The 15,233-nt window shown below is 38.9% G+C and overlaps 1 protein-coding gene across 1 annotated transcript; it reads right to left on the minus strand.

The window, feature by feature from the left end:
* Positions 1 to 7,569: 7,569 nt before the first annotated feature.
* sptssb (serine palmitoyltransferase, small subunit B) lies at positions 7,570 to 11,474 on the minus strand. Its single transcript, XM_068722106.1, has 2 exons — positions 11,378 to 11,474; positions 7,570 to 9,816 (listed from the first exon to the last, which is right to left on the minus strand). Exon 2 carries the CDS (start codon positions 9,806 to 9,808, stop codon positions 9,566 to 9,568), a length of 243 nt encoding a protein of 80 aa, XP_068578207.1. The 5' UTR covers positions 9,809 to 9,816; positions 11,378 to 11,474; the 3' UTR covers positions 7,570 to 9,565.
* Between the last annotated feature and the right edge of the window lie 3,759 nt (positions 11,475 to 15,233).

Raw genomic sequence — 15,233 nt, forward strand, 5'->3', positions numbered from 1 at the left:
AGGTAACCCATCATGCGGATTCAACTTTCTCTGCAAAATTTTTAATTTATCAAAACTGATAGGACTCACCCAGTAATGCATAAGTGGTACGGTCATTTATCCTTTCTAGCAGTGGCTTGGAGGCAGCCCCAGGAGCTCCAGGTCTTTCTGATATCTCTGCGAGGCTTGGGCGAAAGAGCATCCCCACCGATGAGGGTGTTAGCTGGAATCACAGGGGGAGGTCTGAAATCCAACTGACAGGCTGGAGCCGACCCAAGGAGAACCACTGTGCTGTGGCCCATTCTCTGTACCCCTGTTGTGTAGAAAGGTGCTTTTGTGACACGGGATACAGCAACCGCCAGGAGCACTCTCTCGCTGCGAGCTAGGCGAGGAGCAAAGGCCGTGGGGCAATGGGTCATCTGATATGGGAGGCATTTTTCCAACATCCAACCTACTACCCAGGCTTTTACGCTGGGACAAAGCCAAGCAAAGAGGGTTCTGTGACAAAGGGCCAGGGCACTACAGCAGCCTTTTTTTCAAGCGTAAGTTTGGACTTTATTCTGCATGATGGTGCAAACCATTTTTACAGATCTTTTACGTGTGGTGCCACTCAGTTGCAAGTTGTTTGACAGTACACCAAGATTGGAATATCTGCAGAAATTCATTTTAAATGTTTTACTACTAGGTCTGCAAATTGGCGCGCAACACAGGGAGCTCAGTATTGACAATCGACTGGTACTTGGTGAAAATCCAGAGGAAAGCTTAAGCCTTAAGAGCACTGATAATCTCCTCACTCAACAGTTGCTAAACCTGAGCTGTTTGTCAAGGGAACCAACTTATCTACTTTAAATCAGCGCAGTTGCAACGCTTGCCTGATCACTGTGACCGACTTTCTGCACGAGCCCCCGAGACTGCTGGCAGCTATATTTGCTCACTATGATTCATACTGTGTAGCTGGACAATGATTCATTCTTTGGGTGTAACAAGATAGCATCAGGTTTTTGTAGAAAAGTGATTTTCTGGTAGCTGTCTTCTCGAAACTCTCGACTGGTCAGTGAATGAATGTTTGAGTAGTGGACATGCCTCAGTTGTCAAAGACCTCACATCCTCAGAGGGATCTATGACCAGCTATGAGTGAGCAGAAAGAAGGGAAATTAAATTTGGGAAACAGAGAGGGGTGATGGTGAGATGGGGGCTACTAAATAGGAGACGATTGTGTTTATTTAAACCATTTTTTTTTTCTTCTCACGTATACTTTTCTTTACCTCCTCACCTCAATTTACACGCTCTTTTTCTCCCTCCTTCCCAGCAGCTCAGGTGAAGTGTCCTTGACTTGCTCCTCCATAAAAGACAAACTGAGACAGTGTAAGATATGCAGCTGAGTCCTGAGAGAGGGGTTCCTTTGGGGTTCTCCATGCCCAACCTCGACCCCGTCGTCTCTCAGTTCCATTCAAATCACACACAACAGCAGCGGTCCGCTTACAGTGCCCAGCTGGTCACAGAGGACCCAGGCGCCGCTCACCTGTCCATTCATTTAACACTGGCAACAGCCCTGCCCTCAGCCTCCATCCACACACACACTATAGAGCAAGGGATAAGTAAGAGTTAACTTACTCAACGGATGCAGCCGAGCAGAGAGCCAGAGATGACTTGGATGGATGGAGTTGTATTGCCTTACATTAACCCTATTCATTCGATCTTCAAGCTGCAGTGAATGTGTATGGAGAGGGTGAGAGTGAAACAATAAGATAGACTTGTTTAGTAACCAACACAGCAACCAGTCACTCTAGATATTCCAGTACTAACAAGACATAGACAGTTTTTTGTTCTTTACTGTGGGATCTTATCAAAGAAAATCTAGATCCTGCAGAATTAGCAGCTAATGACTTTGGCAAGAGATCTGCTGGCAGTGAAGGCACATCTAATGTAGTCAGACAGAGTACAAAAACACTTTCTCTTGCCACACTTTCCCCAACTAGCCTCTCTGATGTTAAGGATTGGGTTCTAATGTGCTTTTGAATGAAAGTTTGGGGCTGTATTTCTGCATTTCTGAAAAACTGTATTGTTTTTTTGTGTTTATAATACATTGTTGATTGAGTTATAGCTTAGCTTAATTGGACCTTTTTCTATTTAATGGAAATGTGTGGGATTATTTTCTTATACTGATGAAGGCATTGTAGCTTCAAAGCAATAGTTGGACATTTTTTGTCTTTCTTCCAGAGAGCGAGATGAAAAGATTGAGACCTCTCACATATTTGTCTGTTGAATTGAAGCTACAGCCAGCAGACAGTAGCCAAGCAATTAGACCATAAACAAGGGGAAACAGCTCGCCTGGCTTTGTAAAAAGGTAACAAAATCTGCAAATTAGCACCTCCAAAGCACTCAAACAAACAAATATCTCCACATGTTGCCCCGGCACCCTCGCAGGGACAACAAGACTTGTAGAAGTAACTGCTCCAATAATTTAATGACTTACTTTAGTATTACTTTATAGAAATTATTTATTGACTTTCTTTATTACAATTTTATGACATGCTGAAGTATAACTTTTAATTACTTAATTACTTAATTTTTATGGCATAGTTATTATGATTTTGTATGACAAACTGAAACTGTATTATGATTATTTTATGACAATATTATGACATACTATATAATTACTTTTTATGACTTTAATGACACACTGTACTATGACCTTTATTGGAATCTTTAATGACATTTTCACAATATTCTATAATATCACTTTTTTTTCTGACTTTTTTCTGAAATACTATAGTATGACTTTTGAATTACTTTTTTATTTAAAAAAAACAAGGACTTTTTATGGCATACAATACGTCCAGTCATTTTGTGACAGTTTTATAACTACTATAATATGACATTTTTATGACACACTATCCTATGATATTATTTATGACATACTATACTATGATATTTTGTTATTTGTATTATACTATGACTTTTTATACTTTTTGTCACCTACTATTCTATGACTTTTTATTAAAATTTTAAGACAGACTAGAAGAACTGTATTCACTTTTTAAATATATTTTTCTGACATAATATACTATGACTGTTTGATGACTTTTGTGGTAATTTCCATATAGAAAGGCCTCTTGTTATTTGGGGAACAGCGCAAAAAGCTAAACCACCATGCTGCCCCATTTTATGATGTTGAAAAAAGTACTTGTATAATATGTCGTAAAAGGCATTGTATAGTATGCCGAAAAAAGTCCCCAAAGAAATCCTAGTATAGTAAGTCGAAAAAAACATCTAAAAAAAAAGTCATAGTATAGTATGATGGAAGAAGTCGTAATATGGCATGTCAGGAAAAAGTCAACAAAAGTCAAAGTAAACGACCGATCGAACCTCGGCCCTTCTTGTTATTTGGGGAACAGTGACAACCACTACACCACCCAATGCCCTTATATAGTATGTCCAGTATGTCAACAAAATTCATAGTTTAATATTTCGAAAAAAAAGTCATATTATAAGACCTAAAAAAAATAATTCAGTATATCACAAAAAGTAATTTAAAAGTCATAGTTTAGTTTGTCGAATTAGATTAAAATATAGTAAGTCGAAAAAATACGTCTTAAAGAATTCATGGTATATCATGTCCAAAAGACTCATAGTACACTAAGTCAAAAACAAGTGATAGTATAATCATTTGAAATAACTGTCTTGAAAAAAGTCTTAGTATAGTATGTTGAAAAAAGTCATAGTATGTCAAAAGAACTCTCAAAAAAGTCTTTGTATATTTTTTTTAAAAGTCATAGGTTAGTATGTCTAAAAAAGTCTTAGTATAGTATGTGGAAAAAAGTCATAAGTTATTATGTCGAAAAAGTGATAGTATAGTATGTTGAAAAAAGTCACAAAAGAGTCATAAAAAGTCTAAAATATGTTTTAAAGAATTCATGGTAAAGTATGTCAAAAATAATCATTGTATAGTAAGTCAAAAAACAAGAGATGGTATACTCATTTGAAATAAGTAAGAAAAAACAAAAATGTCAAAAAAAGTAAGACTTCTTTCGACATACTATGCTGTGACTTTTGTTGACATAACAGGAATATCACTAAATTGCTTGTTCATTGCTTGATTTATTTGTTAACATCATTACTGTATTGCTCATAGAAAACAAAGGAAAATTCCCACACAAAAGATTCACCTCTGCAAAGCCTATTGATCGTTTTATAACGACATTTCTCACTAAACATGCACACACGTATTTTTCTGAGGGTTTTTTATTGGAATGTGTATCTTTCCGATCAATTTGAGGAATACTCATGGTTTGCATGTTGTATCGTAAGTGTGTCATGCAGTGGGACTTGCATTGTTGCGGTCTTGGTCTTATCTCAGTCTCGATGCAATCAGGTCTTGGTCATGACTTGGTCTTGGTTAAGGCACCCTCATTTGCCCCTAAATTAATAATGCCCCTGAAACACAGTTCTGCACAGTTCCCTCCCTGGTAATCAAGTTAAATTCAGCTATCAGACTCCATGACCCTGTGAAGACAGAACAGGTTTGATATCAAGTGTTATGAAAAAACAAATCCCTGTCTCCCTCCCTTGAGTGTTTCACATTAAAATTCTTGGTAAGTTGTCAATCATCCCTTCACAGGAGCTTGCATGTATTGATGAGAATTTTCCTCTTTTCCATTAATATACAGCACCATACTCTAAATACAGAACCACAATGTGAACCAGACAGTCTTAACTTAAAGAGAATTAATAGTGAAATAGTGCTTACTGAACTAGGTTCACAGACTTGTGATGATTGAACTTGGGCAAAGAATGAGACCATTAAGCAAAAGAGTATTTCTCTGCTTGACCACTTGGTGGCAGACTTGGGTTTTAGGTTTCACCACAAAGATCCTGTACCTACACAAATAAAAACATGTATCAGCTAACATAAGTCCTTACTAAAAACCTTTATTATTTATAATATCCAGATGGTGGTGAAGATGTTGCTCTCACAAGTAGGCCTATATTTAGGAACACAACAAGTCTCCTTAATACACTACGCTGCTCTTCATCAACTTTTATGAGCCAAACTTAGAATAACATGTTTTCATTTGGAGTAAAAGTCCTTTGACCATGTCAGGGTTTGGATCCAGCTGTGGTTTAACGCTTGCTGGGCTCAGGTTTTTATCAGGCCAACCACTCCTATTCTCATATTGACTGATTCATATCTCAGATATACTGGGGAGCAGGAAGCTGTGTCATTACGTGAACTCCTCCTCCATCTTTGTTCATCAAAGAATGGCAATAATTGAACAATCACTCTAAATACCACAGCACAAACCCTACGCTTGTTGGCAAACAAAGTATTCCTGGATTATGTTGCAATGGGGACATGGATTTATACGTCCATAAAAAAGTCTACTATGTATGAGTGGGACTTTTTGAATGAACGTTTCTTGATACAAGGGGAAAATTCGGTTAAAAAAGTGTGTTGAACTAAAACAGACACAGACACATCCAACAGTGCAAACAATGATCCCTCAAAACAAGCCTGTTAAATTACACTATAATATATAATAATAGCAGGGTATTGTGGAGTCCTTTTTCTTTTTTCTTTTTTTCTTTTTATTTGGTGTTATAGATTTTTACACACGGGACTCTACCTAAACTACCCAGTTGTCGCAAAGTTATACAGTTAACTGGGGAAAAAAATTAAATTTGTTAGTCACAGTCATTGGTCATATAAAACTAATCTAATAGTCTTTAAAATATTCAGATTTTGTGGCAAACTCTTTATTAAGCCATAAGCTGTAGCAGATAATACAATTAATTGACCTTGCCCTGTAAAGAAAGTAAATCTCACAAGTTACATAATGAAAACAGTTTGCATAGGTATGTGCATGTAATATGCAGTTGAGACATTTACCTTAGAAAGGACTCAACATTTAATCACACAAATGGGACATAAAAGCACTTTCAGTTGAAGAAATGATATAAAAGAGACCAGAAGAGAACATTAAGTGAGTTACAAAAAGAAAAGTGCTAATCAGTGAATAGAAATATATTATCACAAAGTTTATTCAAAGACCATGTACAAGCTGTAATGCCGTGTGTGGATGTCCAGACGTGTTCATTGTTGTCGATGTCAGTCAAAGATTGTGGCAAAACAATATTCGTAGGTTATTACTATGGAAACATTCACTTTGATGGCACACACCTGCAGTTACAGCTGAACAATAGCAGGTATGGTGGCAGGACTAAAACCTTCTCTCTCTCTCTCTCTCCCTCTCTCTCTCTCTCTCTCTCTCTCTGTGTGTGTGTGTTTGTTAAAATGTTAAATTGTTATGGATAAGTTATCAAATGTATTCATATGTATTATTATTTAATACACTATTTATATGGCAACACTTTCTGGGGTTTCCTTGTAAACTGAAACCTGGTTTCGTTGTCATTTTTATTTGGGAGAAACAGTTGCAGGCTATAAATAAATACAACAGAAACAATACACCAACCCTCTGGGTGTTCTGAGAGCATTTGAGTCTGCAGATAGCTGTTTACAACTCGTCTTTATGGAGATAACCTCTAGTCTCTTCCTTCATGGGATACAAATTAACATGTGAAGTGTAAACAGAAGACCCTAAGGCAGACTTGCACGATGTAGGATGGCATCAGAAAAAGCAGCACCGGGATTTCAATATGTGATAGGAGAGGATGTGAGGTGAAGGGAAAGAACAAAAGAGGAAAAGAAAGAGGGAGTAGAGAGGAAAGGAAACAAGAATAATAGAAAGGAAAGGAGAAGAATGGAGAGGAGAGTAAAGAAAAGGAAATGAGAAGAGAGCAAACAAATAAGAAGAATGGAGAGGAAAGGAGTGGAACTGAGGGGAGGGTTGAGGAAAGGAAATGAGAGGAGAAAAAAGTAAAGAAGATTAGTGAAGAGGAAATAAAGTGAAAGGAAAAGAAGCAAAAGAAAGGAAAGGATGGGAAACGCAAGGCTTCAGCAGTATTTTGCAATGAGGTTAGCTGTAGAGGTTGAGAACTGAGGGTGTTGCAGCTACTGGAAAAAACAACAACAAGATGGAGGTGTCTGGTTACAAGGCATAAACATATTACCTGGCAAGTCACTAAACTGATAACAATGTCCAGCTCCCTTATCCACCATCCATGTTTACAATATTTAAGGTTTTTCCCCCCCAGTACCATTCATTTCACACTCTTCTACCAGAAAATCTTTAAAGCAGATTTTGTTAACCATCCTAAAGAATTTAACGTTTAAATTGTGTCTGTGCCATGGTAGGCTTCAGGTAAACAGAGCTTTGTGGATATAGGTAGGTTGCCTTCTATTAATCTGCAGAAGGAAAGCAAAGCTGCTGGCTATTTATTCCTGCACTGTCTAGGGAGAACTGGTTTGGTGGCTCTGCCTCTTATTGTGTGAAATCACTTCATGTGGTACAGTTAATTGTGTCAGGAATGTGCGACCCATAAGCCTGTTTCGCTTGTTCCTGCATTTTAAAGTAACTGCTCCGCTTGACTGAAGGCATAACCGATTAATATGCTGAGTGAATTCATATTTCAAACCATCAGCATGCACAGACACATCAGAAAACAAACAACAAACAGCTGTCCAAGTATCTTCAGATGTCTTTATTTTCTGAACATTGCAGTGATGTGTTGCTATCATGTATAAATTAAACATAACTTTAGGTGAACTGTGAAAAAGGCCTCTCATATAGCTCTTCAAACTTGGTACAGGAAATATCTGGGCCTACTACAACTACTAAAAACTGAAATGAAATGACACAAACTGGGGACAGTATAAAAGCACTTTCAGGTGGAAAAACAAAGAACAAATATGTGTTATTTATGGACACAAGAGAACACAGATATAAATATTCATGATAATTTTGGTAATTGACATTGTAACCAGCCAAGCATTTACCACTGTATATAAATATATAACAAAGTATAAATAAAGGGGATCATGATTGGACAGTAATCAGTTAGCCCTGGATCCATCTTAAGCACACAACTAAATGTTCATCACAACTACGATACGCTACGACTCTTTCTCTCTCCGGTTCATCTCTATAGATCAACTATAGGTGAGGAAAACGGCTTTTGCTTTTGGCAGACAAACAGAAAACAGTTCTGCTTTGAGTTCAGAGGCTGTCGATTAAGTAAAGCTACGACATTAACAAGGCCGTGCCTAAAACGCAAAGGTGTGCTGTATCAATATTTGCTCATGCTCAGTGCTGAGCACACCTTCCTGACATACCAACATAAAGAGATAAAGAGAGGGCTATGCCGTTACTTTATTACTCACTTTGATCAGTAAATGGGTTTATTCCACAACTGTGTAACAGATCCCTGATCATGACACTTTTAGATTCATTGCATAGCTTGGGCTTTTCTTATAAACTCTTCCTTAAAAGATCAGCAACACAATGACTTGAAATGTGCATTGTACCATGCCAGCCATTACAGTGCATAAAGGCAACTGAAAAGGTGATAAACACATACACACACATGCTTAAAGGGGCACTCCACTGATGTTACAGCTTGTAAAATAGTTGTATAATGTCTTCTGTGGAGCTGAAGAGAGCTTTCCTAAGGCTGTGTTTAAAATCACTACCTTGTTCACTTGTTTACTACTCCTTATATAGAAACACTCAATAGTTGACTCTGTAGTGAGCAGTACATTTAGAATTCGGACAATTATGAATCATCGTCATTTTGCGTCATTGACAGCTGTAGAATCATACAATGATAATTTTCATATCTATTAAATGCAATGCATTGCATTATGTGATTGATAGACAGACAGTAGTGTACATGCCATGGACACTACATTCTTTTTGCTCCACTTTTGGAACGTTTGAGGGCATTAAATAGTCCATAAATGACCTACTCTGAATTCAGACACTATAAAACAGCATAGAGTAAATTCAGTAATAAAATATTGATTTCAGACACAGTCTGAAAAATAATCCAAACTTGGGATTTAAAAGATGTGGGTATATTAATCAGTTAGGGAGGGTCTACAGAAATACCCTATCAAGTTGTATTATGGAATAAAAATGGGATCCAGTGTTTTAGGGTTTTGATTTTTCAGGATATCTTGTTCCCTGCTGCTCTCTTTTTGATTTGTCTGCAACAACTATTTTTTATGGATATGACACACAAAAATTCTGGAAAATGCCCCTTTAATGACCATGACGGAAAGAACAGAGTCTAGCAGTATTTTGTTGAGAGACAAGCATGCCAACGTGCAACCCATGTATGACCCTATCATGCAAAACCCAGAGGTGGTATGCACTCACACAGGACATGTGGTAAGACAGACAAAAACAAATAGGACAAACAACATTTCACAAAACGTTTCACAGCGAGGGTATGAAAGTAATATACAGTCGTGTATCTAATACCATGGGGTAAGGCCACAGGGTTTGGGATGTAAAGAAGATAGTAAGCCTCTGATTTCCAGATCATCTCGTTAAGAGCTTCTTGTTTTCAGTCTTGATTAGCAGCGGCGATGGAACCGCTGTGGAGTTATAGGGAAATTGTTTGGGTATGGTGATAATCCACCCCATCGCTGCTTCTTTTTCCTCTAAATTCTCTCCACCTTTTAGTTCATCAGTGCCATGGCGCTCTCCGGCTGGCAGCCAAAGACTACGGAGAAAAACTCCAGTGCAAGTCGCACGTGAATGGGCACAAAGACATACGAGGTGTAGACCACCATGCCGATGGCGGAGAAGAGGATGGAGTTGAAGATGGACTTTTCCCAGGGCTCCAGGACATAGATGCCGGTGATGAGCAGGTACTGGTAGTACAGCCAGGCCAGGTACTCCCTAAAGTTCTTGAAGTTCATCTTGCAAGCTGGACGGAAGGTAAATGGAGGTGGCGTGTTGTGAGATTCAAGCCGTAAGAAAGATATATTGTAAAGGAGGATAAAAAACAGTGATGGTGAGGGAGGAGGACAGAGGGTTTGGAAGAGAGTGATTACAAGAATGTAAACAGGTTGTAAACTATTTTTTTTAAGAAGTACACAATTATGAGCACAGAGGACACAAAGGCAGTACCTCAAGGTAAAAAAATACTCCTGCATTCAAAATGTCACTAGTAGAAGTACAGAAGTATTGAAAATCTAAATGGAAGAATGGCCCTTTACAGATGCATTATTTTATGTTGATTAAAGTAAGCTACTTTATATACGGTTTGATCTATGGCAATGTATCATATTTTATGAGCCGATTATATGACTTATATGTAAATTCTTAATCCTCAAAGTAACTGAAGTTGTCAAACAAATGTAGCAATGTAAAAAGTACAATATGTTCCTCTTAAATGTTGTGGAGCTGGAGTATAATGTAGCATTACAAGGTAATACTCAATTGTACAGTATACTGGAGTAAATTTACTAAGTTACTTACCATTACGATTTACTTTGAATACACCCTGAACAAGAAAAAAATACTCTTTCAAAACAATACAGACTACCCCTACTTACAAAAGAGTATTCTATGACGCTCACCTTATGTCATAATAACATATTCATAGTTCAATCATGATTGCTATACACAGATATGTTCCGCCCTGTGTTAACCATTATCCTGGACAACTGGAAACCAAATGGAAAAAGAAATTAAACCCAAGGGTTCCATATGAATACATAACAGTCACCCTTGACACATGCATGTGTTGTTATTCCACACATGGGACACTTACAAATAGGCCTATACGTTTCTGCTACTGGAGGGTAATGAGCAACGGTTTCCCCATAGAACATGGATTTTAACATAAGGACAAATAACAATCCCTTGTTTTAAAGGTCCGTTTGCACGGGTTATGATGTTTGTAAATAGTATATTAAATATTATAATATATTATAATTTAAACCTTTTTTTCCAAATATCTGATCAAAAAAATTAATGTTTTGTTTATTCGAAGCTTTGCATAGCCGCAGGCATAAACAGATCATGCCACAATTGGGTAGGGGGCGGGGTCAACAGGTGCGCTACATGAACAGGTGCACTCGCCTCAAAAAACAGGATACGTCCCAAATAGCTTTACAGTCTACTCCACAGGATGCACACCTTCTAACCTTAACCTCTTTAACATAAATAGCACAGTAAAGCTGTTGTACTGCAGTTACAACAAGCAAAACGCACATTTGAAGGCCTAGCGCCCTGTGATGACCAGCAGTATATTAATCAGCAGTATATTAATTAAGAATATTAATTATTTTTAATAAATTTGGCCAAGAAAATTGCAAAAAAAAAAAGTTAAACTCCTGCTATAAATGTATAATAACTATACGTTTCATCACTATTCCTGTTAATTGACACTTTTTAATACACTATTAGAGGGGGTATATCAGCTACTGAGCGCACACTGTAGCCTGCATTGTGTGGAACCGAATCCATATATTGAGACTCACCCAAGCAGCCGACGTAAGATCCCCTGGATAGCTATACTGGTGGAGGTAATGACTGGACGAGCCACAGACAGCCCGCGTCCCGCTGCTGCTCCGCTGCTTTGTGTAAACCAAAAGCTACCTCACCAGGTTGCCGCTGGCGTATATGTAGCAGGTCATACAGTAGTGACACCACACCCACTGGGCCTGCTCGTGCTGACACTCACGGCTCATGCAGGTGGAGTGACCGAGGACTATAACGCACAGACCGGTGTGTGTGTGTGTGTGTGTGTGTGTGTGTGTGTGTGTGTGTGTGTGTGTGTGTGTGTGTGTGTGTGTGTACGCAGCTGAAAGAAAAATAGTTCTCGCATCCGAGGCACAGCAGGAGTCGGTGTCTAGGTTGCATTGCTGTCAGCCATGTAAAGCCCACTGCTTTCTTGTGCTTTATCTTTAAACTTTCTTCAGTCCGTGTCGCATCCTCGTGCGGATCTGTCCCACCATACTGCAGCCCGACACTGCGCCGCAGTACCACCTGACTTAGGCATCAACAGCTGGAGGAGGCTGGAAAGTCGAGCCGAAACAGCGCAACACTGGTATGCACTTAACCCGCAGCGATGTTAAGACTTTATAAACGGCATATATTGCGCGAATACTAGATTGCAAACCGAACGTAAAAGACATTCTGACACTTTGATATTCAGCTGCAGTCTTTGCATAGTTCAGTTGTCTGAATAAACGATGCGTAACCGTTTGCCAACAGCCCTGCTGAATTTACTTTAGGTAAAAACTAAAAAAAGAATAATCAACACGCTATAGACATCTGGATCCACTTTCATGACGACAATATTTTTGCAGGCTGCAGTGTTTCGATAACGCTCTGCTCCTTTGTCTTCATACATCTAGCCTATGAGTTTGTGCATTTTGGAGACAGGCGCTGCATCTGTAACCGTATTACGCACTAATCACAGATTGACGCGTTTGTCTTATTAAACCACCCAGACTATATGCACACTCAGACACAAAAATATATATATATATTTTTAGGCAAGCATGAAACAAGGGCTGAGAAACCATTAAACGTGAATAACCTGAACCTTAAACAAGGACAGCCAATAGAAGAAAAAACGCACAACCCAAAAAAAAAACCTGAAAAAGTACTTCAAGTACAATTTGAGAAGTTGTCCCTTTTGTTTTAGGACAATCAGTTCTGGAAATCTTATCTCCTATCTGCTGAAGGTTTGCTGACATGCTCAATTCATGCACTTGACAGCACTGTGTATAATTGATGTGTAAACACGGGCAGTGCCACCTTGGTGCACGGGTTGCGTATGGATACACTGGGATTTTGTCAGTGTCACATGGATGAGGACTGGTTCAAAATGCCAGAAATGTTGCATGAATAACATTTTCCCCTTGCAGAGATTTAATAGGCCAACTCGGTTTAGTATTTACATAAACCATCCTGAAGTGCTCTGCTACATGTACTTTGTAAATCAGCATTCAAAGCAGAATCAAAGCTCCAACAGGATCCCAGAGGTCTTCTTATACTGAGAGAAAATGGTTCTGTGATAGTAGAAATTAAGTAAAGGGGGGCTTAGAGGCAAAAGCATTTGGGTAACAAGGGCTCAGTTTGTGCACCAGCAAAGGTGGTGAGAAAATCAGGTCAACAGGAGGTGGTTCAGAAAAAAAGAAGCAGCCCTACTCTTAGTTGGTGTTGCCCAAAACCACACACACAAACACCCAGAGGGGATTCACCTCATTCACTTTCCCAAGTAGATCTGATTACTGTTAACAGCAAGCTCAGGTTTGTGAAAAACAAGAATGGGCCGCCGCCTCCCCCTCTTCAAGTTCTAATGTGAGACATGTGACACAGAATACTACAACCTGGGATACACACATTCCTCCGGTGTCTTAGATCACCTAAAGCCTCGGATCTGTAGTTCTGAACAGCCAATAACGTGGTGACAAAGAAAAATCTCTTAACTCCTCAAGCCTAGAGTTAAATTATGGTTTGGATTTTATACTGAAGAGAAGGCTCTGTGTGCACACTTAATTGTTTTATATTTTCAAGTTAGGGATCATCCAAAACCCAAATTTTTGTGTTAAAATGTATATATACTTTTTCTCTTACAAGCCATTTAAAACTACCCCCAAAGGGTTTTAAAAGGAAAACTGCTTCACACAATGTACTCTCCACCTTTTGTTCTAATAGAGCACTAGTATTCTGTTAGAAGATACAGTTGTGGTCAAAAGTTTACATACACTTGTAAAGAACATAATGTCATGGCTCTCTTGAGTTTCCAGTTATTTCTACAACTCTGATTTTTCTCTGATAGAGTGATTGGAACAGATACTTCGTCACAAAAAACATTCATGAAGTTTGGTTCTTTCATGACTTTATTATGGGTTAACAGAAAAAGTGATCAAATCTGCTGGGTCAAAAATATACATACAGCAGTGCTAATATTTGGTTACATGTCCCTTGGCCATTTTCACTTCAATTAGGCGCTTTTGGTAGCCATCCACAAGCTTCTGGCAAGCTTCTCGTTGACCACTCCTCTTGACAGAATTGGTGCAGTTCAGTTCAATTTGATGGCTTTCTGACATGGACTTGTTTCTTCAGCATTGTCCACATGTTCTCAATGGGATTTTAAGTCAGGACTTTGGGAAGGCCATTCTAAAACCCTAATTCTAGCCTGATTTAGCCATTCCATTACCACTTTTGATGTGTGTTTGGGGTCATTGTCCTGTTGGAACACCCATCTGCGCCCAAGACCCAACCTTCGGGCTGATGATTTTAGGTTATCTTGAAGAATTTGAAGGTAATCCTCCTTCTTCATTATCCCATTTACTCTCTGTAAAGCACCAGTTCCATTGGCAGCAAAACAGCCCCACAGCATAATACTACCACCACCGTGCTTGACGGTAGGCATGGTGTTCTTGGGGTTAAAGGCCTCACCTTTTCTCCTCCAAAAATATTGCTGGGCATTGTGGCCAAACAGCTCGATTTTTGTTTTGTCTGACCACAGAACTTTCCTCCAGAAGGTCTTATCTTTGTCCATGTGATCAGCAGCAAACTTCAGTGGAGCCTTAAGGTGGCGCTTTTGGAGCAAGGGCTTCCTTCTTGCACGGCAGCCTCTCAGTCCATGGAGATGCAAAACACGCTTGACTGTGGACACTGACACCTGTGTTCCAGCAGCTTCTAATTCTTGGCAGATCTGCTTTTTGGTGGTTCTCGGTTGACTCTTCACCCTCCTGACCAATTTTCTCTCAGCAGCAGGTGATAGCTTGCGTTTTCTTCCTGATCATGGCAGTGACAAAACAGTGCCATGCACTTTATACTTACAAACAATTGTTTGCACTGTTGCTCTTGGGACCTGCAGCTGCTTTGAAATGGCTCCAAGTGACTTTCCTGACTTGTTCAAGTCAATGATTCGCTTTTTCAGATCCATGCTGAGCTCCTTTGACTTTCCCATTGAAGCGTTTGTGGGCGTTTGTATCCAATGAGCCCTATTTAAATGGCCTCAGAGAAGTCACCAGCTGTAGTCACTCATAATCACTCACAAGAAGTTAAGAGGCCATGCTATGAAGCTCATTTCATTGACACAACTTTCTAAGTCACCAAAATTGCTAATTCATGTTGCTGTATGTATATTTTTGACCCAGCAGATTTTGTCACTTTTTCCCATAATAACCCATAATAAAGTCATGAAAGAACCAAACTTCATGAATGTTTTTTGTGACAAAGAAGTATCTGTTCCAATCACTCTATCAGAGAAAAATCAGAGTTGTAGAAATAACTGGAAACTCAAGAGAGCCATGTCATTATGTTCTTTACAAGTGTATGTAAACTTTTGACCACAACTGTATATGGGGGAAA

This window comes from Cebidichthys violaceus, unplaced genomic scaffold (genome assembly GCF_023349555.1).
Source record: "Cebidichthys violaceus isolate CVI_PGR_0920_01 unplaced genomic scaffold, fCebVio1.0.p SCAF_1, whole genome shotgun sequence".
Lineage (NCBI taxonomy): Eukaryota > Metazoa > Chordata > Actinopteri > Perciformes > Stichaeidae > Cebidichthys > Cebidichthys violaceus.